Raw genomic sequence first — 25,105 nt, forward strand, 5'->3', positions numbered from 1 at the left:
TACGCTCTCAAAGTGTTGACTAGTTTTCACCTGTGGTTCTACCTGTTTCTAAGTGCCTTCCCTAAAAGAACAGGAACTAGTTTAGGTTAAAAATGTTAAAGTAATTTTAAGCTATATCAACACATTCATTGACGCACAGCAGAACTGTTCATGTATTCTTCATGTCTTTTTTTATTTACAAAAGGTAAATAAAATACAATAAAAATATATCTTGATTTCACATATATACATTTAAATGTATTTTATTAACTATGTAGACAATCTCATGTACAGATGAGGCAAGTATATCATAGTGGCTAACCTTTAATACAAGGCAAAAATTCTGAATCCTACTGAGGAGAATCTTGACCCATATTTAATTCTAAAACTCTAAAGTCAATGACTTGAGAGGTGGTCTGGTTCAAATCCCTGTTTGGAAACAGTTACTCCTCCGAACCCATTGGGTCGACCTCTTTAGAGCTCAGTTAAAAAATAAATAAACTGAGCCTTAAAGAACAAAATTATAAGGTTATGAGATTGAAGCCCTATTTTTAAATGACAAGAATACAAAAAAAATGCCTGATTTATCATAAAGATTTATAATAGAGCCCCCTGACACCAAATTATGAATTTTTAATATATGAAAAATTATTAAACAAAACATTAAGATCTTAGGAAATCAAAGTTTTCATTTCTAGAAAAATGATAATAATTGTGTTTTCTTGCTATTGTGAAAATAAACCTACAAGAAAATTAAAACAATGAATTGATAAGAAGTAATGTGAAAATACAGACTTACGAAAATGAAAATTATTACATTCAGCAATTGAAATCCCACTTTTACAACATATTGAGAGTAACACAGAATTTAGAAGAAACACACCTTTAATATTTAAATAAATGAAAATTATTTATTTCTAAGCGGAAATCCTACATTTTCATGACTTGCATTTTCTGTTTTAATAATCATTGCCTAAAATGAGCCAGGAACCATTAGTTCTGGGTACTTCTGATGATGTAGTTTAAAGCTTAGATATATGAACATGATGGATTTGAGTAAAACTGACCTAAATGTGGACACAGAGACACGAAAATGCAGTCCATTGGTTTAAAAAATGAAAAGAAAACAGATGACCTCGTAACTGAATTCATAAACATTACAACTCTAAATAACAAAAACAGAACATCCAAAAAGTACTGCATAATTCCTTGACAAATCCCAATCCCTAACCCTAACCCTAACCCTAACCTCCATGCTAGTGGTAGCATGTCCTCCATGGCACCAGGAAGTGGTGAGGCGGTGAGTCACGGTTTGATGGGCTTCCATGCGTTTTACAGCTAGCATGTTCAAGAGCCGGGCTTAGCATGTTTCTGGGCTGGAAACGTTTTTTGACCGCGCTGACAGCAAATTTGTTAAACCTAGCTTCCTGAATATTTCCATACATAGCTGGCTAATGTATTGGTTTCAAGCACTGTCCACTTCATAAAATTAGTCTTCACTCTAGTCTACAGATTTTAGGTCTGTTCGGTTGGTTTGCATGTTGATGTTGCAGACAGACATGCAGTCCAGTGGTTTGAATCCAAACTAAACAGGAGAACAGTCAAAAACGTGACGATGCAACAGGAAGGCCGCAAACAAGAAAAACTGGATCCGACAACAACAAATAACTACGATTATCTCCAAAGTAAATTTCACAATACAGTACTGACAAACATTAAAAACATGTGGTGAGCACAATCCCATGCAATTAAAAAGGTGACGTCTCAGTAACCTAATCCAATGATCACTTTAATATAGCAATGTAATTAATTAATTAATTTCTGATGTTCTGAATTACCACAAACATGCAAATAAATAAATGACTGACAAAAGAAAAATCAATGACTTTGGCTTTCTCTCAATGGCTTCTCCTTAAATGTTGTCTGTTAGCCAACATCACAGTGTAACATTAGAAAAGAAGATCCTTATAAAAATGTGTCCACAATGAATTTTTAAATAGAAACAAACAAATGAAAGCTGGTGGTGCACAGTGTTGCTATGGATATTTAATCACCGGTCTCTTATAAAACTATGTCTTCATTATAAAATGATGGTCTGAATGTTTTCAAGAAGCTATGTGACAAACCGATCTTTGATTTTCCATTTTCACAAAAATCTTTTTGTGGGATTTAACTAATTGAAAGTGTCGTTGTGGTATTTTAACCAATCATATGTTCAATCCAGCAAAGTCTGTGTTTTAACAGGGGATAGAACTTTTGTAAGGCACTCCTTGCAGTGTTTGTTCATATTCTTATATTCTGAAACAGGGTACTGTGCCCCCTAAAGCTCTCAGACCCCGCAGGATGACCCCTGTGTAGTTTCTGTGCTTCCATCTGTCACCTTAACTCTTTTAGTTTCATTCACTTTATTGTTCCTGTCGTCTCTTCCAGATCACTTGAAGCATGTTTAACCATCCAAGCTGCAGTAAAACTGCCCTGTTGTCGGGTAGTTTGATGATTGTGGCTATAATTAATTTTAACATGTCTTAAATTTGAATGTAAATGGAGGTAAAATAAATGAAAAGCATAAGGTTAGATGAAATAGCTGCATTTATTAATTTACTACCTGTGTTTAGGAATCAAATACCTGCCGTCATTAATTTATTCATGTCTTATTTTCTTGCTGGCATCAGTTAAGACATGCAAACGTTTTTGACCATGAGACACTTTGCTAGTAAGTGTGGCTGATGTTTGTGCAGATGAGAGGGTTGAGAGGGTGGAGGATGATGATGGTGTGTGTGTGCACGTCTGCATGTCAACACAAAATATCTGACCCCTTCAATTTCAGCCCATTTTTATTGGTAGTAGGCTAATTTTAATAACAGCCCCCATTTTATTATATTTATCTGTAATCCGATTACCCATTTTTTTCTTTAACTGATGATGTAGTAGTGTGTGTGTGGACAAATTCATCCCATCAGGCTGCAAATGGACATCACAGGACAAACCATACTTTTCAGTTGCATTTGGCGTTTGAAAGATTGGCAAATCATTGCATACTGTTCTTATTTACATTTTACACAACATCACGGTTTATATGGTAGTTGGTTTTGTAATGACATTTATACAAAAATATATTTTAAGTGGGATCAAATGTCAACATATGTGTATAAATATAAATCTACACAAGTTTTGTGATGAAGATGTCCTGAAATTGCCACAGACTTTTTTTTGTCCATTTTTAGACACTGTGCACAATCATGACTTAATCTCATAATTCAATTTTTTTTTTTCTTGTAAACTTATAACTTTATTCACAAAGTGTCATATATTAAAATCCCAAACTTTTTTAGAGAAGATCCGGCTCAGATTGAGGAGTAGGGTGTGTTTAGTTCACCATCAACGGGTCGAAAGACTATTAGGTCACTAGGTCTTTGGATAACGTCTCGTGTACTCTTGATGTTAACACTGTGTGTGAGAGCAGGAGGAGTAGAGGTACACTAAGACCGAACAGTCCACCAGGAGGACGGTGTAGAGGACTCTCTGTCTGTTCAAGGTCCTACACTTCAGAAATCGGGTGAGAATCACACCCAGCAGCAGAAAGAAGACGACAGTGTTGAGGAGAAGAAACATTCTCACGAGGGAGGCTGTGTTGGACACCCCTCTGCTCCGTTCTGTGGTCACCATGTGAACCTCTTTGTATTTTCGGCCTTTGACAAAAGCCCCCTTTCTATCAGAAACCTGAGAGGAAGATTTTCCTTCCTCTTGGCTGTCCTTATTTATGCGCCCCGAAGTCTTCTGTCTTTCCTTCTTCTCATTCACCTCAATCTGAGCAAAAATATCTGGTAGACTCTCTGAAAGCTTCTGTCCAAGGTTCACCATGTTTCCATTTTGAGTCTTGCTTTTTGTCTTGGCAAACATTTTCTCGATGATCTCCTCAGTCTTCTTTTTGTCAGACAAGTTGAGGAGGCGTGCTGCAACCTTACGGAAACTGGCAGCGTTAAGGACTTTGCTTAGGACGTGTCTCTCCACCTGCTGGAAGACAGGCTTGACATGCTGAAGGTTGTCGTACAAAACATTGGCGTATTCCTCCACTTCTTCCGGTGAGCTGTCCTTCAAAGCAGCGTTCTTAAATACAATCTTTTGTTTGTTGAGTAGTACCATGGCAAAAATAGGCTTGTTGGTGAGCTCTCCAGTCGACAGATAGACAGTGTAGGTATTGTCATTGGTAACCAGGTAAATGTTTACCTTCTGGTCATCACCATGCATGCTAAAGCTCTGTACATCTATGCCTGGTCCAAATAAAATGTAGGCCACTCTGGTTTTAGGGTACCTCAATGGCATTGTGACATTGACATAGTTCGAGCCATTAAACGTGTACCCTGTGGGGTAAGCAAAGAACTTTGTTACTCCTTCACTACTGAAGCCTGTCTCATCCATCCAGAATATCTTATATTTATCACGACCATGCGATACAAATGCTCCATGAACACCATCTATGGTCGTAGTCTGGAACGGAAGCTCCATGTTGTGAAAGAAGGTGCTCATTGCCTTGGTTGAGCCGTGTGGATCCAGGTGGATGTGGTCCACGACCAGCAGAAGCTGTGGGTGGAGAAGGAGTAAGTCTCTCTGGAATCTCCTGATCTTCAGCTCTGGACTATAAGCAGAATTCCCCTCACCACGGATGAAGACCATTCCCTGTAGCTCCATAGCAGCTTCTACTCTGCCCTGGACATCAGCCGCCAGCCCTGTCTTGTACTTTGACCACTTGGAGTCACAAGATTCTGTAAGTTGTCCAGTCCATGGCTGAAAACAAGACTTTAAATCGGCAGAGTGAAACAACGCAGCATTGTTCAACCATGTGTACTTTGGTCCATATAGTGTCTCAGTTATAAATGGGAAGCCATTTGGTGCAAAAGTAAAAGTGTTCTGATCAGGGTGTTCATGCCCAGAATTAAAGTTCCTCCACCCTTTGGTCCACGTTTTGTATTTTTTCATGTGAATGATGTCAAAGATGCCACGTCCACCCAGCTTCCCCGACTTGAAGGACAGAAAGGTGAGGTTGATGCCTACAGGTAAAGCACTGCCATACGTCACCACACCCCAGTCCTCAAAGTAGTGCAGCTGGGATGTCCCAAAATCTAAAGGAGGCTTGGGACTCAGGCTTGGATCATACCTGCAGAAAGTCATTAGAGAATAGGTATCAGTTGGATAAAAAGAAACCATTGATGGGTAGGTTATCCCAGTACTTAATCCCAGTTATTTAATGGCATTACTGGTTTACTTAATGGTTTACAGATTGCTTTTTTCGTTTATAACCCAGCAGCTGAGACCTTAACTTCTATGATCAGTAGCACAGGTTAAAATCAATACTGCTCTATGTCTTCAACAAGCCTTCATGTCTAACAACAAGGCAGTCAGAGACTACAACATCCCGTGACACCCCTGAATTCAACATTTTACCCTGACTTACACATTCTTTTGGCTCTGGCTTCCTGAAAATGTTGCTTTTTGTTTAATGATTAAGTGTTTTTGTTTTATTATGTAAGTTACTTTACCATATTGGCTCACCATTGGCTCACCAATCAATGATAGCTAAAAGTTCTTTGTTCTTTCAGTTTCAATAAAACTGTTTTTGCAATAAAACTGGGGGTTGATGTCAGAATATTCAATCGAAAATCCCTATTAAAGGAAAATGATGGACTTTTACTTTGGTGTTTGATTGTGGAACAGATTAAACTAACAATGTAAATACAAGGTATTATTAATCAAAATGTTCTACATACAATGACTAAGGTAAGAAATGGTTTTGAGTGCAATTATGTAGTCATTTTCACTATAATTTAAAGAAGCATTATAGTCTACAATAGTGTAAAAGCAAAGGAAAAAGAGTTTATCAATCTAATTATTGTTCTGGTGGATCCTTAAATTTTCTTTTGTTGGGTTCTGTTGGGTTTCTCTGCTTATAAAAGCACTTTGAAATGTTATTAAGTGTTTTACCAATGAAAGGGGATACATTGATGAAATAATGGCTCTTAACAGAAAGACCTTCAGTAAGAATATCTACGATGGAGAGCCGTTCAGCAGCTCACCAGATGAACTCTGTGTGGAGAGTACACCACCGCTGTCCTTTCGATGGCTTCCCCGGCCCTTCAGTCACTCTGTGTTGATGAATCTGTTCTGCCAACCAGTTTCCACTGCCGTTACGCAACACATAGCGGTCCAAGAAGACCAACTGGCTTTCTGGCCCATAGAACCAGTTATAATTGGAGTCTGCGATGCCGACACTCCGCTGAAACCCTTGAGAGACAATGAAAACAAACAAGACAACTTCAGTCATACAGCAGAGAGGTTTGATCCCTGATCCCTGTAGGCTTGTCCTTTGGCAGGATGCTGAAACCTCAATTGCTTCTGTTGAGTGACTGTATGAATGCTTACCACTCCTGATAAGTGGATGAATGAATGGTACAAAGCCAACCAATTGTGTGAATGTTTGTGCAAATGCTGGCCTATGTGTAGAGAGCTTTCAGTGGTCAGTTACACAAAAGGTTCTAAGTACAGTCTTTTTCCCGTTGTGTGCCGACTGCTGATTGATTCATGATGCTGAAGATACATGAAAGCTTCCTCTCATCTACTAGAGAGCAGCAACAATCCAGTAGCACTTTATGACACGCTGCCAGTGTGAGCAGTGAGGCCACAGCTCACCAACACGATGCACCAAACTCTCTCAACAACAGTGACCAGTATTTCAATCCAAACCGTGACCCCGTGATTCCCATATGGTTATTGATTATTTGTGGTGTGATCCTGTCACACTCATTATATGGTAAATAAACTGGCGACTTGCCCAGGGTGTACCCAGCCTGTCTGTGATAGACTCCAACGTAAACCCACATAAGTGGCTGAAGACTAGATGGTTACTGATCATCTCGTCTTCAGCCGCTTCTTCTGCATTGTGGTTCACGGGGGGCGCTAAGGGTTGATATACAGTATTTTCCACACAATAAGGCGCACTGGACTATAAGGCGCGCCTTTAATGAACGGCCTTTTGAAAACGGTTTTCATGTACAAGGCTCCCTGGATTATAAGGCGCACCATCGGTTTTTGAGAAAATTAAAGACTTAGGTGCGCCTTACGGTGTGAAAAATACTGTATTAATATGTGTTTTTATTCTTACCTATTGTACAGAAACATGACATCATATGTTTTAGTGGTTTACTAGTGATTTTATGATTCAAATATTCATGGCGGACATAATGCAAAATGAGGTAAACTTATTTTTTATTTTCTGTATTTTTTTGAAAACCATTGTATAATTGAGAATGACATAACTCAAATTGGCCTAAACCGAGGTCTACCTGTACATGAAATGAAACATGAGATTTTGGACACAGCCTAATTAGTAGTGTTCCTTTAGAACAGCATGGCTGTTCAGCTTTAATGCACACACTGTTGGCAGGGATCTGTGATATGTCCAAGCCTGACATAGGGGCCTCTCCTCAGCTTCTAACCTCCTTCTGACCTTCAGACTAAATGCCCAGGACACCACAGATTCCTGCAGTCTCAGCTCGGCTTTGAAAGGCATCCAGGAAGGTAATAACCACACGCATGCATACCCCATATCAGCTCAAAGTAGAGGCAACTGCTGCAGCAACCAACGGTTATCGTCATGTGACAGGGCATTAACAACGACCAGATTGATATATCAATCAGAAGACATAGTGATCAATACCTCCAGCACATGGTGTGTGTTTCTGATGTGCAATAATTGTGTGTCATCTGCTTTTTTTTTTGTGTCTTTATTTAACCAGGTAGGCCAAATGAGACCAGTCCTCATTTACAACGACAACCTGTGAGACACTGGAGGAAAGGTGGGTGAAGTGTCATGCCCAAGAACACAAGAGAGATTAGGATAGAATGGGATCCAAACCACCAACCTTGAGATCATTTGACGACCCACTCTACCATCTATGCTACAGATACCCCAATACAGTAACACTGACTGGAGTTGAACTTGTCTATCTAGGGCAGCACCTACAATTCACCGACTTCTAAAAGGTGAAATGTCCTTTCCACAGAAGGTGAGTTAAAGTACCTGGTAGGACGGTTCTGTACATGAACGCAAAGTGCTTCAGGAGCCAGGGGTGTTCGAAGTGGTTGATGGAGAAGTGGCGCTGCACCAGGAACATGTACTGGAAGAGGGAGCGGGTGCTGTAAGTCCCATAGGCCACTCCCTCATACAGCGAGCCATCCGTCACATCGTGCAAAATCACCAAGGACTTCTCCATGATGGTCAGGACCTGAGTGGTCCACGTGTAGGCCTCCTTTAGGTAACCTGCAAGACATGGAGTAGGGGCCGTTAGCTTCTTTATTCCGCAGTCTTTTTATGTTTTTCTCTTCAGCTCAAGGGTTGAATCAGTTTGTCTCTGTTCAGATTTAGTTCATGATGTCTGTTCATAAGTCTCACTGTAGACACACATACTGTTGTAATAGAAAGAAAGTATACCTTATTGATCCCCAGGGGGAAATTACATTGTCACTCAGGTGTACATTTTCTGTGTTAGTTTTTTATACAGGCAGTGTGTACAGGCCCCTGAAAGCATGCAGTTAGTACATACATTACATCAAACTGTACATGGGGGGGCAGAGTGACGAGCAGCAACTTTCGGAGTGCACCCCAATTGAGCAGCTTTGTAGGGGGGACGGCGCCCTTGCTCAGGGGGGCCTCCGCAGTGGCTGGGAGGTGAGCTGACACCTCCCACCATCAGCTCACACTCCGGAGATGTCCTGGCGGGAGTGGGAATCGATCCACCGATGGCTGAGGCGATCTGTCTACAGGACATCTGCTCTACTGCTGAGCCACTGCCGCCCCAATATGTGACTGTTTCAACACTGAGGGTGACTACCGTTATAAAACCAATCTAGATTTCATACATTAAGTGTCATATCTAAGTGTTCACTCCTCTTCTACCTGTAACTTTCATTTTGATCTCAATAACTAACAATCACAATCACCACAGCACCAATGACATCACATCAACCAAGTGCACCAGAGGAGACTACACCTCAGTCAGTGTATTTACATGAGGGAAGTGACACTGGAAGACATTTCTCTAATTCTCCTGCTTGTTGAAATTGAAATTACAGGATGTAAATGGAAATGGAGGTTGTCCACTCGCCATTTACCAGTAACTCTGGTATTCTGAAACAGGGTCCACTGTTTTTAAAGTCAATGCTTAAAACACGCTAGGAAATGTTAAGTTAAAAATCTGGCAGCCCTCCTTAGTCAAGTCCATATGTGGGAGAAGGGTCCATGTCATGTAATGTAATATAATGTAATATAGTGCAACATAATACTATATAATATAATATAATATAATATAATATAATATAATATAATATAATATAATACAATATAATATAATGTCTCAAATTGGCAATAATTGTGTGTGCGTGTTTGTCCTATCTGTGGCTCTGCGGTGCACTGGTGTCGCGCCTGGAGTGTACCCTGCCTCACACCCCCAGTCCACTGGGATAGGCTCCAGCAACCCCGCGACCCACGACAGCAGAAGAAAAAAATGCGGTTTAGAAAATTAATGAAGAAATTAATGAATGAATAACAAAATGTAATGTACATTGAATTAATTGGTTATAACCAAATTGTACATGAGTGGGAGTGTGTTTGTTTGTCTTTCATTTGGCCTCGCAATGAGCTGGCATTTTATCCGGGGTGTACCCTGCCTCTCGCCTGCAGTGAGTGGCTGACCTGCAAACCCACAAGGCAGGTAAGAGGCTGTAGATGAGACAGTTGTGATCGTCTCTTCTAGGAGAAAATGGATGTATTGATAATATTGTAGAGATGACTGCGCTCACACAGGCTAGCATGAGCAAACGTCTGGGAAAGGAATATTTGAAAGGTCATTTGAATTATCACCAGTGGAATCCAAAAACACAGCTTTGCATCAAACAAGCCCTTAAACAAATAACAAACACAAGCACCTACACAACATGTAGCTTTGACTGTGGAAAGCATGACATCACTGTGGAACATTCTCTCATTGGCCCACACACACACCACCCGCCCAACGGAGGCCCTCCCAGCAGAGCTCGGTTTGGATCGGGGGCCGCTGACACAGAGCTGGTATTTAGACGTTCGCACAGTCGCTGGACGCATTTCAGAGCGCAGCCGCCCGTCAGACCCTTCAGGCGCTTCAATGAACCACTTGCTGGTGGTTTGGACTGGCGAATGTTAAGAAGTATTCAACGATTTGGTTCAAGCTAATTCAATAATTATTCATAAAGCTGAAGGAAGGGGAAGTGGCAAAGAATTTGTCACCATAGAAATAAAAACCAATAAAAATCCTTAAATAGCAAAAGAAACAAATTCATTTTTTGTGAAAAAAATGTTTTTTGAGATGTGCAGCAGAAAAGAGAAGAGATGGAACCCTACCGACACTCCCCCTCTTCACCTCCTCGGAGGTGGGGGAGGATAAATGAAGAGAGAGCCCCTACAGTGTAGGACCTTCACACTGTAGGGCTGTTCCTGAAACACCCCACAGTCAGACATCAGTGTGTGTCGGGTCGGGGTGTGAAACTAAACATGGAAGAACGTTCTACCTTCACTTTTTCTAATTGATCTAATCGATATAATGCTGATAAATCCACACCAATCCATTTGATATTGTGCAAAAAAATACTTGTGGAAAATCTGATACTCAAAACTGTGAGTTTGGATCTTTAAATATAACAACGTTTTCTACGCTTAAGTGGGAGAGAATTTTCAGGTTAACTATCATTTTCCATTATGTCTGGGACTCTTTTGAGCAAATTATTTGTTTTCACTTTTAAATACAGGTAGTCCTGAAACTGTGGACATAACTGGTTCCTTGAGGTTGTTCGTAAGCTGAATTATTACAGTATTTTCCGCACTATAAGGCACACCTAAAAGCCTTTCATTTTCTCAAAAACCAACAGAGTGCCTTATAATCCAGTGCTCCTTATATACGAAAAAAGCTTTACAATATACCATTCATTGAAGGTGCGCCTTATAGTCCAGTGCGCCTTATGGTGCGGAAAATGCTCTATTTATTACATTTCAGTCTATAATCTCCATTTGAATGTCATTACTACTCTATATACTAAAGTACTTTTCCCTAAGACTGACCAGAAACAATTACAGGACATAAAAACAACACATAATGAAATAAAATTCAGTAGTACTGTAATGTAACTGTAACATTTCTACCTCTGCTGAATGAATTTTTTCCTCGAGACACGAGTTATTTCAGATATGAACCGTCACTCGTGTTCCCACGTGTTGGCAGATGGATACATCATCAGCTGAGACCAATAGACATCCAGACTTTACCTGTGCATGATTTTATATATATTTATATATAAATATATAAATATATATATTTTTAATAAAAAAATATTTATATTTATATATACATTTCTTTTATATATATATATATATATATATACACACATATACATATATACATATATGTAAATATAAAAATGTAAATGTAAAATATGTATATATAACAAAATTTATATATTTGTATGTATGTATATATATAAAAAATACAAAATTTAGGCAAACAGGCAAAGACACGAGGTATGTCTTTACTCCACCAATAGGATGAGATCCAGTCTCAGCTGATGTTGTATTCATCCACCAACTAGCAGCGGTGTCCTGAAGCAGGACTCGTAACTCAGATTTCCACTCATATCTTGAACAAAAATGTGAACTGAGTGATGGCTTGTATCTCCTATGTCAAGGAACTACTGTAATGTGGAGTGATTTTATTTGATTATCCAGATTTTTAACATGGTTAAACACAGTTTATGTGTGCTACCTGGGTGAGGCTGCTACATGAAGCTACTGGAAATACATCATGTGTTAGAAATCTAACACATTGAGGCTATTTCCTCAACCTTGCTAGGCATGAAACAATCTTCTCCACATGAGATCTGCTGTAAAGCACACTTTAACAAATAAAATCTACAATAAACATCTACATCCCAGCTCAGCCTGAGCAGCCTTTTCCAGCTAATGCGGGACAAACTCAGTTTTTCCTGGGATCAGCACACAGTGAGGACAGCTTGTAATGCTACAGCGGCGTCACAGCAGAGGTATGAGGGTGATGTTTGCTGCGACCACAGGGTTTCTCTGGACGTCAGCCTCTTCTGCTCCACCACTCCATTTGTACGACCAAATCTGAAATCTCTGTCCCTAAGAAAGAAAAGCTTCACGACAGGCGTCCACCTCCTCACAAGCTCCACTATGCTAATAGTTTCACATTTAAATGTAGGTGGAATTCAGCAGCTTCAATAAAAGTTTAAAAAAAAGAAGGAAAGTTATCAGCCACAATTGTTCCCCAATCTTTTTTACAGCACGGACCTGCCTTTAAGGTGTGGCGGATAAATACAAAAAATAAAATGATGGATCAAGATAAAAACTGGTATTTAGCAGCATTGTATTTCTTTAAAGTCATAGGTTCTTCTTCTGTCTCCTACTGGCTCTTTTATCAAAATTGTGCAAAGAAACTTTCCAAAGACGCTTGTTTTTTGCTCGTTTTCCTAACTCGGGAGTCTTTATTTAGCATTAATGTATTCTTTATTAGCAGCCCTTTAAAGACCAGCATTAAAACCGGTACTTAGCAAGATGTTTGCCTCAGTCATGTGACCGAATCGAGGGTGTCTCATAGAAAGATGTGGAGGAGAGACTTCAGTCATTTTAAAACAAAACATTGTTCAGAATTAGATCAGAAATAAAACAGAAATAATGTAAGCTCCGGATTCTTTCTGTTTGGCCCGGTACCGATTGAGCACCCATGATCATTAGTTCGTCGTCATCTTCATTGTTTAAAACCACCAGCCCTAATGACATCGCATATCTGAAATGAACAACTGTTTACCATCGGATTGCCCTGGTCTTTGTTAGGAACAAAAGAAATAATCTCAGCATTCAACTCAACAAGGATTAGAACATGCTGAGGCATCTTTAGACATTTGAAGACAGATAAATTCCTCATTAAAAGCTGAAATCTTACATCTGGGGCTGAACACTAAAGCCACACTACCACCATCACTTCATGGATAAAAACACATCACAAAGACATGAATCATTCACCAACCTTGGGCCATGTAAACCAGAGTTCCTGTGAGCAGAGCCACACAGTTGGTGGGCTGGTGGTTGTGTAGGTACTGGAACGCCCACGCTCGCTTCATGGACTTCTCATACATCTCACGGGTCACGTTCCCGATCACTTGGATGAACCGTTCTTGCTGGTCTTTGTTCAAGTACTCATACAGGAAGTCATAAGCTGTGGCAAACCCAACCAATGAATGTGCCACAGGAACTTCATCCCACGGGGAATCTTTGACAAGCCTGCCAGTAAAAACAGGAGGTATTAAACATAATGTAGTGTATGTAGAAAACATGGCATGCTCTCATTCACATTTACATGAACAAGAAGACTTTTTCTTTGTGACACACTTTAATTACCTATAACACGGCTGTAAAGATTCAATTCACAGTGACAGTAAAAGTTGCTAAGTAGTACTTTACAGCAAAGCAGATGCGCCACACCTCACCAGTAACGTTTACGTTCAAGACACTATAAAAGCGAACCGTGAGCAAATTTTCTCCTGACTATAAGGCCATAGGAGTCTAAGAACACTGACTCCTGCCAACGCTTGGAGCGCAAAGTGTTTCTGAACATTCTGCTCTCTTCTGCTTTTGGTTCTGGTGTTACTGCATTAATGAGGTTCTGTTATGACTCACTAAATCTGTTTGACAACACAGACTCTGCTCTGAGCTTTCCTGTGTCTCTCGTTTGTAGCGATTCCATTCTTTGGAAACTTTCTGTCTTTTCGTCTGTGGTGTTTGTTTTCCGTAAGCCTCAATAATTTATTTTTTCTGCTCCTTGGCTTACTTCGCAGTCTGCACGACAACGGCAGAAGAAACAGAAAGAGACATCCATGAAAAAGATGTTGTATATATAAACGCATATATATACTGAACACATATATATGTGTATAGATGTGTATATGTACACATATGTAGACATATATATATGTGTGTGTGGTATATACTGTATATATATATATGTGTGTGTGTGTATACATATTTGTATATATATATGTATATATACAATATATATACATATAGACTGTGTATATACAGTACATATATACAGAGAGAGAAGTTGAATACAAATAAAACAAAATAGAACATAAATAACTAATATAATTAATGACATAACATAATTAATTTCCCTGACGGAACCTCCTGAAGGGATCAATAAAGTCCTACTCGACTCTCTCTCTTCTCTACAACATAAAATGGCCATAAAAGAATATCAACACTATCTGGTTTAAATCACACGATGCTTGTAAGCTTTGCGAACTAGGTAGCACCTTAGCTTTGAGTCAAAATGACTTCCATCTGTTGAAGTTTTCACCTGTGGTAAAAAGGAAGGCTACAATAAAAAGAGATTGTGGAGCCAACAGTGGGGTTCCTTCACATCATGAGGGGTATTTACTGTGCAGGAGTAGAGCAGCAGGATTGCATAACCTCAGCTTGTGTTCAGTTTAGGATACAGTCAGCAGTTATCCATGTTTTAGTCTTGTTAATGTCTGGTTGCTTGTATCGTTTGCCTCAACCTGACATCTGCTTTCCTCCCATGCCTGCATTGAATCCTTGATCAGGTCCCTCCGAGGCTCAGCTCCCTGGTTCAGGATTAAGCCTCGGCACTCCTCTGGCTAAAAGTTTTGACGTGCATTTATTTTTGTCACCATGTTAATTTACCTATCAACAGATATATTGTCACAGTATGTACAATGAGACCCAAGACCCAGATGTAGAGTAAACTAAAGATTGGTTAAATTACAATGAAGTCCAATTGAAAATCACTTAATGGGAACAAATGAAAAATATACAGAGTAAGCACTGCTAACCATCACAAAGTGGTAAAGTAACATACAAACCACCACTAAAGGAAATATTCACATTTCCTGATGTGCAAGATTGCAAGAGAAATCCAGGAAAAAAATCAAAACTGGTCAAATAATCAAAAGACCACGATCAGTAGAACAAGAAGTAACTTTAGTAGGAGAAGAGTAGAGGCTAGGTTTAGTAGGACAGTAGAGGCTGGCTTTAGTAGGACAGTAGAGGCTGGCTTTAGTAGGTGAGTAAAGACTGGCTTTAGTAGGAGAGTAGAGGCTGGCTTTAGTAGGAGAGTAGAGGCTGGCTTTAGTAGGAGAGTAGGGCTGTCTTCAGTAGAAGAGTAGGGGCTGTCTTTAGTAGGAGAGTAGGGGCTGTCTTTAGTAGGAGAGTAATAGGAGAATATGCTGAATATTGGATCAGGAGATGGCTATGAATGAACTAGGAAGACGTGGCTCATGCTTGTAGGCCTGCCCCTTAAACTTTGACTTGAATACAGGGAAAACAGCCTCATTGTACCAGTTATGGTTTTGCACAGTATACAGACACAGTTGTGATAAGTAATAGAGATCCAACTCTTAAGCTCACATTTCTGCATGTTGCCCTGTACTACCTCATAGAACACCCATCACTGCTGGGCTGTCTAATAAAACATGGCGAAAACCCCACTAAATCCCACTTCTGTATGTTTGGACAGAGAGGGTAAAAAGAAAGTGGAAAGGGCAGGCCACAGTGTCCCACAAAGCACACGTTCTGCATCAGAACATGATTCCTGCCGCAGTCGGAGACATAATTGAAGGTCAGAACACCACAACTAGCTGGTTCCTGGAGCCACTCTGCACAAACCCTCAGATGCTCAGTGACCATAATAAAAGTGTGGACAAGCAGAAAAACTTAGATGTGAAAACACATGCTCAGTGGCTTCACGTCTCAGCAGTGTGGTACACATACTGATTGTGAAAATGTACTGCAAATTTCACTAATGCTATAACATCAAAGCCCCCATGCCAGAAAAGAGCTGCAGGAAAATCCCCTTCTTCCTGTTCAATGGCTGGAGGCAACACGGCAGCCATGCAGAAGGATTAAGCTGCTCCCCTTTCTGCCCTTCAAATGGAGGGTAAAGGAGGGGGAGTACCTGTCAGAGAGAGGGGGTTGTCCCACAATTCATTTCTGTGACTGCCTTCATTGCTATAGTCAGTCTCATATGGGAACATGTCCGACTTCAGGTGGTCCTATGATCTCATTGGCCATTAGAAATCAATTCAGTGCTGTGACTACCTCTGCAGTTACCACAAGTAGACAGGTGAGGTGCAACAGTCCTCCAGTCTGAAGAAAGAGAAAGTGGCTAACAAATCGGTTTTGTTGTACCCTGAAAACATATTAATAATTGTCATAAACAAAAGGATTAATTGGAAAAAACAAAATGTTTCCTGGTAGCAGGTGGTCCATGAAGACACCTGGTATATTTAGAACTTTAGTAGCAACGCTCTTCTTATTTAGGTCACTTTTTTCAACATCAGTGACGATCAGTAATGAAAAAGGGTTAGTAAGTTGTGTAAAGCATCAGAAAGCTCTCTTTTCATCTCAAATCATCAAGAGCTCTGCATGTCATGTGTATTTGTAGGATAAAGAAGAGATTTTTAAGAGTTCATCTGCATGTTCTCAGCTGTGAGGGGAAGCAGATGTTTCTCAGAGTGGTGGGACCTTTGGAGGTTCTTGTCTGTGGGAAATGGTACTTCAATAAAAAGCCAGACTGACAGAGCCTTCCAGAGCCTTCCTGGTAAAATAAAACCTGCTTCTGAGGGTAATGAGCTTTTCTATTAAGAAGTACTATATGGGTTATTCAGGCATGTGAAATCAGAAGTTTTGTAACTTTGGCATGGAAGTCAATACTTCATCAAACGTCCAGCCTAACTTCCAATTTTCTTTAGTTTGGGATGTATACTATTTGTTTAAGTCTGAATCATTGTCATATAAAAGCTACTGGAAAAATGACATTGCCAATGGAGCAAGTAGGTAACTTTCCTGGACTCAAAGGCTCCATGTTCATTGTGTGGTAAATGGTTATTGGTACAGTAACAGGATCCACTGTGAGTTATTTGGGAAAATGCAATACAATATCAGATCCCAAGGACCATCTTGGTGTAACATTGTTTTCATTTAATGGCTAATTTTGTACAAACAAGAATCACAAGAAGACAAGCTTCTACCAGTCACGTCTATCAGAGAATAAATACTCCTAAATACCCCTCCTGCCTCCCCACCTGGCCCAGGCACAGACATACAAATGCAAACACACACACACACACACACACACACACACACACACACACACACACACACACACACACACACACACACACACACACACACACACACACACACACACACACACACACACACACACACACACACACACACACACACACACTAACTGGTCTGCACCCCCAACCAATAAAGCAATGGGAAACACTTACAATCACTGGCGCCCTAATACGTTACAGCAGCAACAATTACGAAACCAAAGCGGACCAGCAGCTGTCAATTATAACTGATATAGTAGAACCTCGACTTCAATCAAACATTTGTCTATTTAAAATAATCAAAAAGATTTTAATAAATTGTAGTCTTGTAACAAAGCTCCAAACCCCCTAAATTAATTATCAGCCAATAGACATGTTGACTTTACAGACAATAATAGACATTTGTATAATTAATTATATATAAGTTACCTAATAAATGATAAAGAATGAAATGAAACACAAAAGTCACGGGAACACACAAGCTACGTCTTTACTGCAATTACAATGAGATCCGGTCTCACTGATGTCGTACCCATCCGCCAACACATGGTAAAGAACGAGATCTGGTCTGACTGATGATGTATCCATCCGCCAACACGTGGTAAAGAATGAGATCCGGTCTCACTGATGATGTATCCATTCGCCAACACGAGGTAAAGAACGAGATCCGGTCTGACTGATGATGTATCCATCCGCCAACACGTGGTAAAGAACGAGATCCGGTCTCACTGATGATGTATCCATCCGCCAACACGTGGTAAAGAACGAGATCCGGTCTCACTGATGATGTATCCATCCGCCAACACGTGGTAAATAACGAGATCTGGTCTCACTGATGATGTATCCATCCGCCAACACGTGGTAAAGAACGAGATCTGGTCTCACTGATGATGTATCCATCCGCCAACACGTGGTAAAGAACGAGATCTGGTCTCACTGATGATGTATCCATCCGCCAACACATGGTAAAGAACGAGATCTGGTCTCACTGATGATGTATCCATCCGCCAACTAGCGGTGGTGTCCTGAAGCATGACTTATGTCAGATTTTTGCTCGTACGTCAAACAAAAATATGGACAGAGTGACAGCTCTTATCTAAAATAACTTTTCTCAAGCAACTCGTACTTTGAGGGACTACTGTATCAATTATTAGATGTAGTAACTCATCCATTGCAGTTATTACATTTAAAGCACTGTGGCTCTCCTTCCAGACATGTTTCTACATTGAAATGGAAAAAGGTCACAAAAGAGGTCACCAATGATGTGTGGGAATGATGGTATAGCTCAGTTTAAGACCTTGAGAAGTAGTCCCATCCAAAGTCACTGCAGTGTGCTGTTCAGCTCACATCTGAACATTTCATTTCCTTTCATTTGGGCCTGTGCAAACTCAGCCAACAGCTGCTAAACATGTTTCCTGAAGCACAGGTAGGCTGTGACATCACAGTCATCTGACACCGAGGCAGGGTTGAGCTGTTGCAACCACAGATTTGTTTCCTTTCTTGCTGCTGAGCACTACATACGTGTACATGGGGTCTTACATGTTCAATAAGACCTCATTTTAGCTTGGTAGGTCAGCTCATTTTGGCATGCCCTGTCACTGTACGTGTGAATTTACATTCCTGAACAGGAAACGCCAGCGGTCACTCATTCGGCCTCGGACACCATGTTGGGGTGTGGGGTAATCAATGGTTAGCGATATAACACATGCTTTAGGGATCCTTTTTCAACAAGCGACTACACAGAGAGCAGCTGCCATAAACCCAAAAAGGTGAAAGTGAGGAACATTTTGGTGACGTGAAACACTGCACTGAAAACATCGCTTAAGCCGACCCTCTGAGAAAATATCAATGACCCCTTTTAATGGGGGGTCACTTGAAATCCACTTCAATTGAGCTATGAATCCCACCAATCGTTTCCTTGAGATACGACCTGCTAAACATACAAGTTTTTTGAGATACTAGCTGTAGATCTGTTCATAATTTTGTTTGACGTATGACCGAAATCCAAGATACAAGTTTTACTTAAAGACGCCATCGCTAGTTGGTGGATGGATACAACATCGGTGAGACATGATCTCGTTCTCGTTGGTGGAGTAAAGACGTAGCTCGTGTATTTCCTTAACTTTTGCATTTCTTTTCATTCTTTATCATTGTTTATGTAACTTATATATAATTAATTCTATACAGGTAAAGTCTGCATGTCTATTAATGCAATTTCCTCCGGGATTAATAAAGTATCTATCTATCTATCTATCTATCTATCTATCTATCTATCTATCTATCTATCTATCTATCTATCTATCTATCTATCTATCTATCTATCTATCTATCTATCTATCTATCTATCTATCTATCTATCTATCTATCTATCTATCTATCTATCTATCTATCTATCTATCTATCTATTGGTCAGTAAAAACTTTTTTTTAAAAATAATTTAGGGGGTTCCGGGCTTTCTTACAAAGCTTGGCAGGCTACAACATGGGCGTCTTTGGATGACAGGTATACTACCCCCCTCAGAGGTATGCTGGTACTTATCGTCTATCCTGGTATAGTTGAAAGGATTTTGTCTAAAAAGACAGTTTAATCAACATTTTGTTTCTCCTGTTTCTACGGAGACAGCTCCTGTTTTTCAGTTGAATCTGTTTTGCAATCCTGCTGATGGGGTCGAGGTTAACAGCATTTCGTGGTTATATATTAATTTTGGAGTATTATAAGAAAAAAAAACCCCCAAATGCGTTTAATACCCAGAACATGGCAAAAATGATGAACTAATTAAAAGACAGCAAACATACCAGGAAGGCTGAACTGCCATCCTCTCCATGTATTCCTTGGCGAGGTCCAGGGCTCCGACTCTGTGTGGATACAACAGGCAGAACATGGACAGAAGCGCCAGGTTGTTTCCATACAACTCATTCCAGCGGGCGCTGAACTGTGCCGGGCTCCAGGGGGGCAGATACTCCGCAGGGCTCTCCAGCATGGTTTCAGCAGCCTCGCGGATCCTGGCCGCCAGGTCCCGGTGAGTCCCCGCCGCCGCGTTCTGCATCTCCTCCACCTCATCGCGATTGAAGTACAGCATAGGGTGACCGTAGTAGTTTCCTCCCATGAAGGGAATTCCTCCACCGGGGTCCGCTTCTGCTGCCGCCCCCCCCACCACCACCAGCAGCAGCAGCAGAGCGAGCAGGGGCCACAGCAGACTTATGAAGAAGACTGGAGGGGCCCCGCGAGTGTGGGTTCTCATCGTGTCATCAGTGAAAGGACTGTGGCATATCTGAAGGAGGTCAGCTGAGAGGAAGAAACGGGAGGAAAGAGAAGGATTTCAGAACGCCAGCCCAGATTCTGCACAGCCTTTTCTTACAAAGGTCCTGCATTCCTTAAATAATTAGACACAGCTGTAGTTCGATGCAGGCTTTCCGCTAGAATGCAGGCCATTATTCAGCAGTACACACTCGATTCCATCAGAGGACTCCTACTTATTAAAACATATTGATATTTACAGTACTTCAAATTCAAATACCTCTTCAATACCTCTTCAAATACCCCCCCGGGGTCAACTCAGGGACTGCGCACACGTCACGTCCCCTACGGGATTGGAGTTGAGAGATGTTTACCATCACTTGTGTTTCGTCTTATACTTTGTACTGCCTGTGTTGTACTGCCTGTTGTACTGCCTGTTGTACTGCCTGTCGTACTGCCTGTCGTACTGCCTGTTCTACTGCCTGTGTTGGTACTGCCTGTTGTACTGCCTGTGTTGTACTGCCTTTTGTACTGCCTGTGTTGTACTGCCTGTGTTGTACTGCCTGTTCTACTGCCTGTGTTGTACTGCCTGTGTTGGTACTGCCCGTTGTACTGCCTGTTGTACTGCCTATTCTACTGCCTGTTCTACTGCCTATGTTGGTACTGCCTGTTGTACTGCTTGTGTTGTACTGCCTTTTGTACTGCCTGTGTTGTACTGCCTGTGTTGTACTGCCTGTTCTACTGCCTGTGTTGTACTGCCTGTGTTGGTACTGCCTGTTGTACTGCTTGTGTTGTACTGCCTTTTGTACTGCCTGTGTTGTACTGCCTGTGTTGTACTGCCTGTTCTACTGCCTGTGTTGTACTGCCTGTGTTGTACTGCCTGTTGTACTGCCTGTGTTGTACTGCCTGTGTTGTACTGCCTGTTCTACTGCCTGTGTTGTACTGCCTGTTGTACTGCCTGTTGTACTGCCTGTTGTACTGCCTGTTGTACTGCCTCTTATACTTCTTGTTTACCGACTGCAATTTCATCTGTGCTGTATGTCGTGTATTTATGGGACACTTGACAATAAAGCTGACTTTAACGTTGACAAATATATTCATAGCTACAAGGACTCCCCCACTGAAATGAAATCTCGATAAATCCACGAACGCGCCACACAGAATGTATTCCAGCTCTGTTCATCTGCTACCAAATAGTCCCTCTGTGAGATTCCTTCCTAAGCTGGACTACTTGGACAAGTCCAGCCATGCACACCCAACGTGCTACACAAGCAGGCCTGAAGGTCATTTCAGGTCCATTACTGCAGTGATACTCCTCTGGTCGGCCGACACCCCCTCTGAACTGAGGGAGTTGTCTCTGAACAGGATTCTGTGAGCCGCCTGGAGCTCTTGGCAAACGCCTCGTGGAAAACTGTAAAAATGACGTCTAGACTGGCGATAATGGTTCATCCAGCGGCGTCGAGGACGGGCATGTGTTTGTGCTACGATGTCGTGCTCCTGAACTTAACACTGATGTTTTGGCATCAGGGCAGTCTGTGGTGAACGGACGTGTGTCTACCTATCGATGGAACAAACTGTCACACCAGGACCAGTTTTTACCGAGGGGCACAGGCTGAAGCTGACTGGTGTGAAACTTGCCTGCTTTGGGATGCTCGTAAACAATAAAAACTAAAATAGCACTACTGTAATACATTTCATGAGTACTCAAGAGTCTGGGCACTTTTGAGTTTTAAAAATGCTACCCACACCAAATTCACACTTTATTCCTAACAAAAGTTTCAATTATGTTTTCAATGATATAAATCTGGGAAAATCATGGTCAATGATGTCTGACAGGAAATGAATAAAAGCCCCATGCTGATAAATGATTCTTCTGTGGATCCGACTAAACATCATCTTCAAAATAACGTCTGAAGAAAACAAAAATGGTTGTTTCTATTGTACTTTCATTAATTGTCCTTCCTAAATACAATAATCCCTCGTTACTCTTGGTTAATCGGTTCCAGGACCGCCCGCAAGAAAAAGGAATTTCCGCAATATAGCGACAAAGTATTTATTTTGTTTATTTATTTATGGTAATTTAAAGAAAGAATAATAATGTGTGGAGAACATTTCTATGTTCTCCTCCTGTCTTTGTGGGTTCTCTCCAAGTTCTCCAGCTTCTTTCCACCTCCTTAACATCCTGTATGTATCTCCTCCAATGACCACCTCCTCACTGAGGCCAGACACCTGTCAGCTACAGATGACGCCAACACAAAGTCAAACAAACACCATTTTGGTTTCAGACCAGGAGCCGCTACTCACAGAAGCCCGTTACCAAGGAGGCAGCGTCTCACGGCGGTAAAGCCGACCGACACAGGAGCAAGGCCTGCTGTAAACGTGACTGACAGCTGCAGACAGGAATAAGTACAGAGAATACAAGTGACGGGGCGTGGCAGTCATCTATCATCTTGTCATTGGAGAGATGACAAGGTGAGATAAGAGAAACATCAGATAAAAATAATCCAGACAGGATCTACAAAACGTCTGTCCGACTTGTTTTTATCTCCTGGAGAGTGAACGATCTGTTTGCTTGACCGAGTTGGAAATTAACAGCACTGCTGGAGGTTAATAGAGGTCAATCCAGTCTCTCTCTCTCTCTCTGAATCAGGCTAAACAAGTGTAATCCAGCAAGATCATCCAAACACCACGGTAGAATCAGAACGACTCTAATCGGTGCTCTGAATGAATGGATGACGTGCTGTAGATAAACTGAGTTGGAAGGTTGATCAGTAAATATTAAATGACCACCAAAAAGTACACAAGTCCACCCAAAATTGGATTCTGGAGCCTGATGTCACTTTGGTTTAATCTGATCAGTCTGACATCGGATGGATGGATGGATGACTGTCGGCTGACACGGCTCAGTGGTAGCACACTCACTGAGTGTCAAACTCAAGGCCCGGGGGCCAAATGTGGCCCTCCACATCATTTAATGTGGCACTGTGAGAACATAAGAGGTCAGAGTGTCTAAAAGTAAATATAAACATATATTTTCTGTGCAACTATAGTAATTGTAACTTAGATTACATTTAGTTACATTTACACGTTACATCTGGCCCTTAGAGGACAGCCGTTCTCCTGATGTGGCCCTCGGTGAGAGTGAGTTCGACCCCTGAGTTGGTAGGTTGTTGGGTCCTGTCTAGAGGCGAGATGTTTGTTGAAGATAGCGAACCCCGAACTGCTCCCAGTGTCTGTCCCAGTCCCAGTGGTGTGTGAGTGATGGTGTGAATGGCTCCCACTCCTGATGAGAAGGTGGCGCCTTACCTGGTCCAACCACCAGCACACGACTGAAGGTGCTGCAGGTACAATCCAGTTACCGTGACCTTCTTCAACCCTATCATCAACCTGTGTGACTGACTAAGGCAAGAATGTCACTGAACCAGCAGACATGTCTATCTCACTTCCTGGTGCATTCAAATCTATTATAAAATTCTTGTGCCTTCTGATCTGGATTAGAATAATCTGATACACGGGCTCAAAAACGATCTACAAGACAATCTAAAATGAAAATATTCACCTTCATCGGGGCGAAAGTTGGAGTAATCGTGATGAATGTGGTGATAGAAGTGTTTCAGAAGATGTGAGACGTGCCGATATATCGAGGACCTGTGTGTTATCAGGATCTGGTTTATCTCACTCTGGTTCTCTTAACTGTGAAATTAAATTTACAAACACGTTTCCACATTGAGGTCTATGAAGAAAAAGCAGAGCTCCACCAACTAGCAGAGCCCCCCCCCCCCCCCCACACACACACACACACACACTCCAGAGGGTCATTTTGAATTAGTCCAACAACAAAAAAGACACACATTTGAAATACGGTTTGTCTGATGACCTGGAGTCAGTCCAGACTACTGATGAAGATGACAAAGTGACTGACATCACAATCATCTTCATCATTTCTCTGCACACTACCCCCCCCCCCCCCAGGTTTCTACACTGGGTTCGAGTCCCGTTCTGTCAGCAGCTTAAATAATGAACACACACCACTTTCTGACCTCATCTAGTCTGTTTCCAGCCTGTCTGGAGGAAACAGTCACGACATAAGACCTGAGTCCATCATGACCCTCCTCCGTGCGCCACCAGAACCAGACCCACTGGACCAAAAGAAGTCTCCTACCACCACACTGCCTCCTGGCCCCAGCCATCGATCCCTCTCCGGCCCATATCGACGGCCTCCCCCCGTCAGTATCAGTGATCGATGGCATTGATGATAATAAATTGCGCACAAACGCTGCCTTGTTCCTGTCGACTGTCGCGGCGCGCAGGACGCGCAGCCCGTCCCGTCACCTTACCTGTGGGGGGCGGCGCTCACCGATCCGTCTTCACCGCGTCACACCTTCGCTTTTCGCGTCCGGGGCGGATGGTTTCATATTGATTATCGGTTGTGATCTGAAGTCGGTTCTGGGAGGTCGAGACAGCGGCGGGGATCTGAGGGGGAACGGGGCGGGTAGAGCTCTGCGTCATGAGGAGGGCCGGCCGGGGAGGGGGGCTTAAAGGAGACCTGAGGAAATGACGGGCCACCCCCCCCCCCCCTTTCCCTCCCACTCGGCTACAGTTTCACAGTTTGGGGCTGGAGTCTAACTCTGACCCCCGAAAGAGAACCAAAGTC

At 41.7% G+C, this 25,105-nt stretch overlaps 1 protein-coding gene across 2 annotated transcripts; it reads right to left on the reverse strand.

Annotated features, from left to right (window-relative positions):
• Positions 1-147: 147 nt before the first annotated feature.
• Positions 148-24,918, reverse strand: dse (dermatan sulfate epimerase). Of its 2 annotated transcripts, none has more exons than XM_068343311.1 (6): positions 24,789-24,918; positions 20,010-20,499; positions 13,101-13,354; positions 8,054-8,293; positions 6,051-6,258; positions 148-5,134 (listed from the first exon to the last, which is right to left on the reverse strand). In XM_068343311.1, exons 2-6 carry the CDS (start codon positions 20,453-20,455, stop codon positions 3,421-3,423), a joined length of 2,862 nt encoding a protein of 953 aa, XP_068199412.1. In that variant the 5' UTR covers positions 20,456-20,499; positions 24,789-24,918; the 3' UTR covers positions 148-3,420. The 2 variants fall into 2 exon arrangements, with proteins under 2 accessions (XP_068199412.1, XP_068199411.1); XM_068343310.1 differs by lacking the exon at positions 24,789-24,918 and adding an exon at positions 24,614-24,774.
• Positions 24,919-25,105: the final 187 nt, after the last annotated feature.

This window comes from Antennarius striatus, chromosome 19, assembly GCF_040054535.1.
Source record: "Antennarius striatus isolate MH-2024 chromosome 19, ASM4005453v1, whole genome shotgun sequence".
Taxonomy (NCBI): Eukaryota; Metazoa; Chordata; class Actinopteri; order Lophiiformes; family Antennariidae; genus Antennarius; species Antennarius striatus.

Bases quoted from the DNA above. Each gene is read 5' to 3' on its own strand.
- dse (XM_068343310.1), bottom strand. From the start codon at position 24,701: ATGCCATCGATCACTGATACTGACGGGGGGAGGCCGTCGATATGGGCC. The intron at 20,500-24,613 runs GTAGGAGACTTC...TCTTCCTCTCAG, and splicing joins GGCCAGGAGGCAGTGTGGTG to CTGACCTCCTTCAGATATGC. The intron at 13,355-20,009 runs GTATGTTTGCTG...TTTTACTGGCAG, and splicing joins ATGGCAGTTCAGCCTTCCTG to GCTTGTCAAAGATTCCCCGT.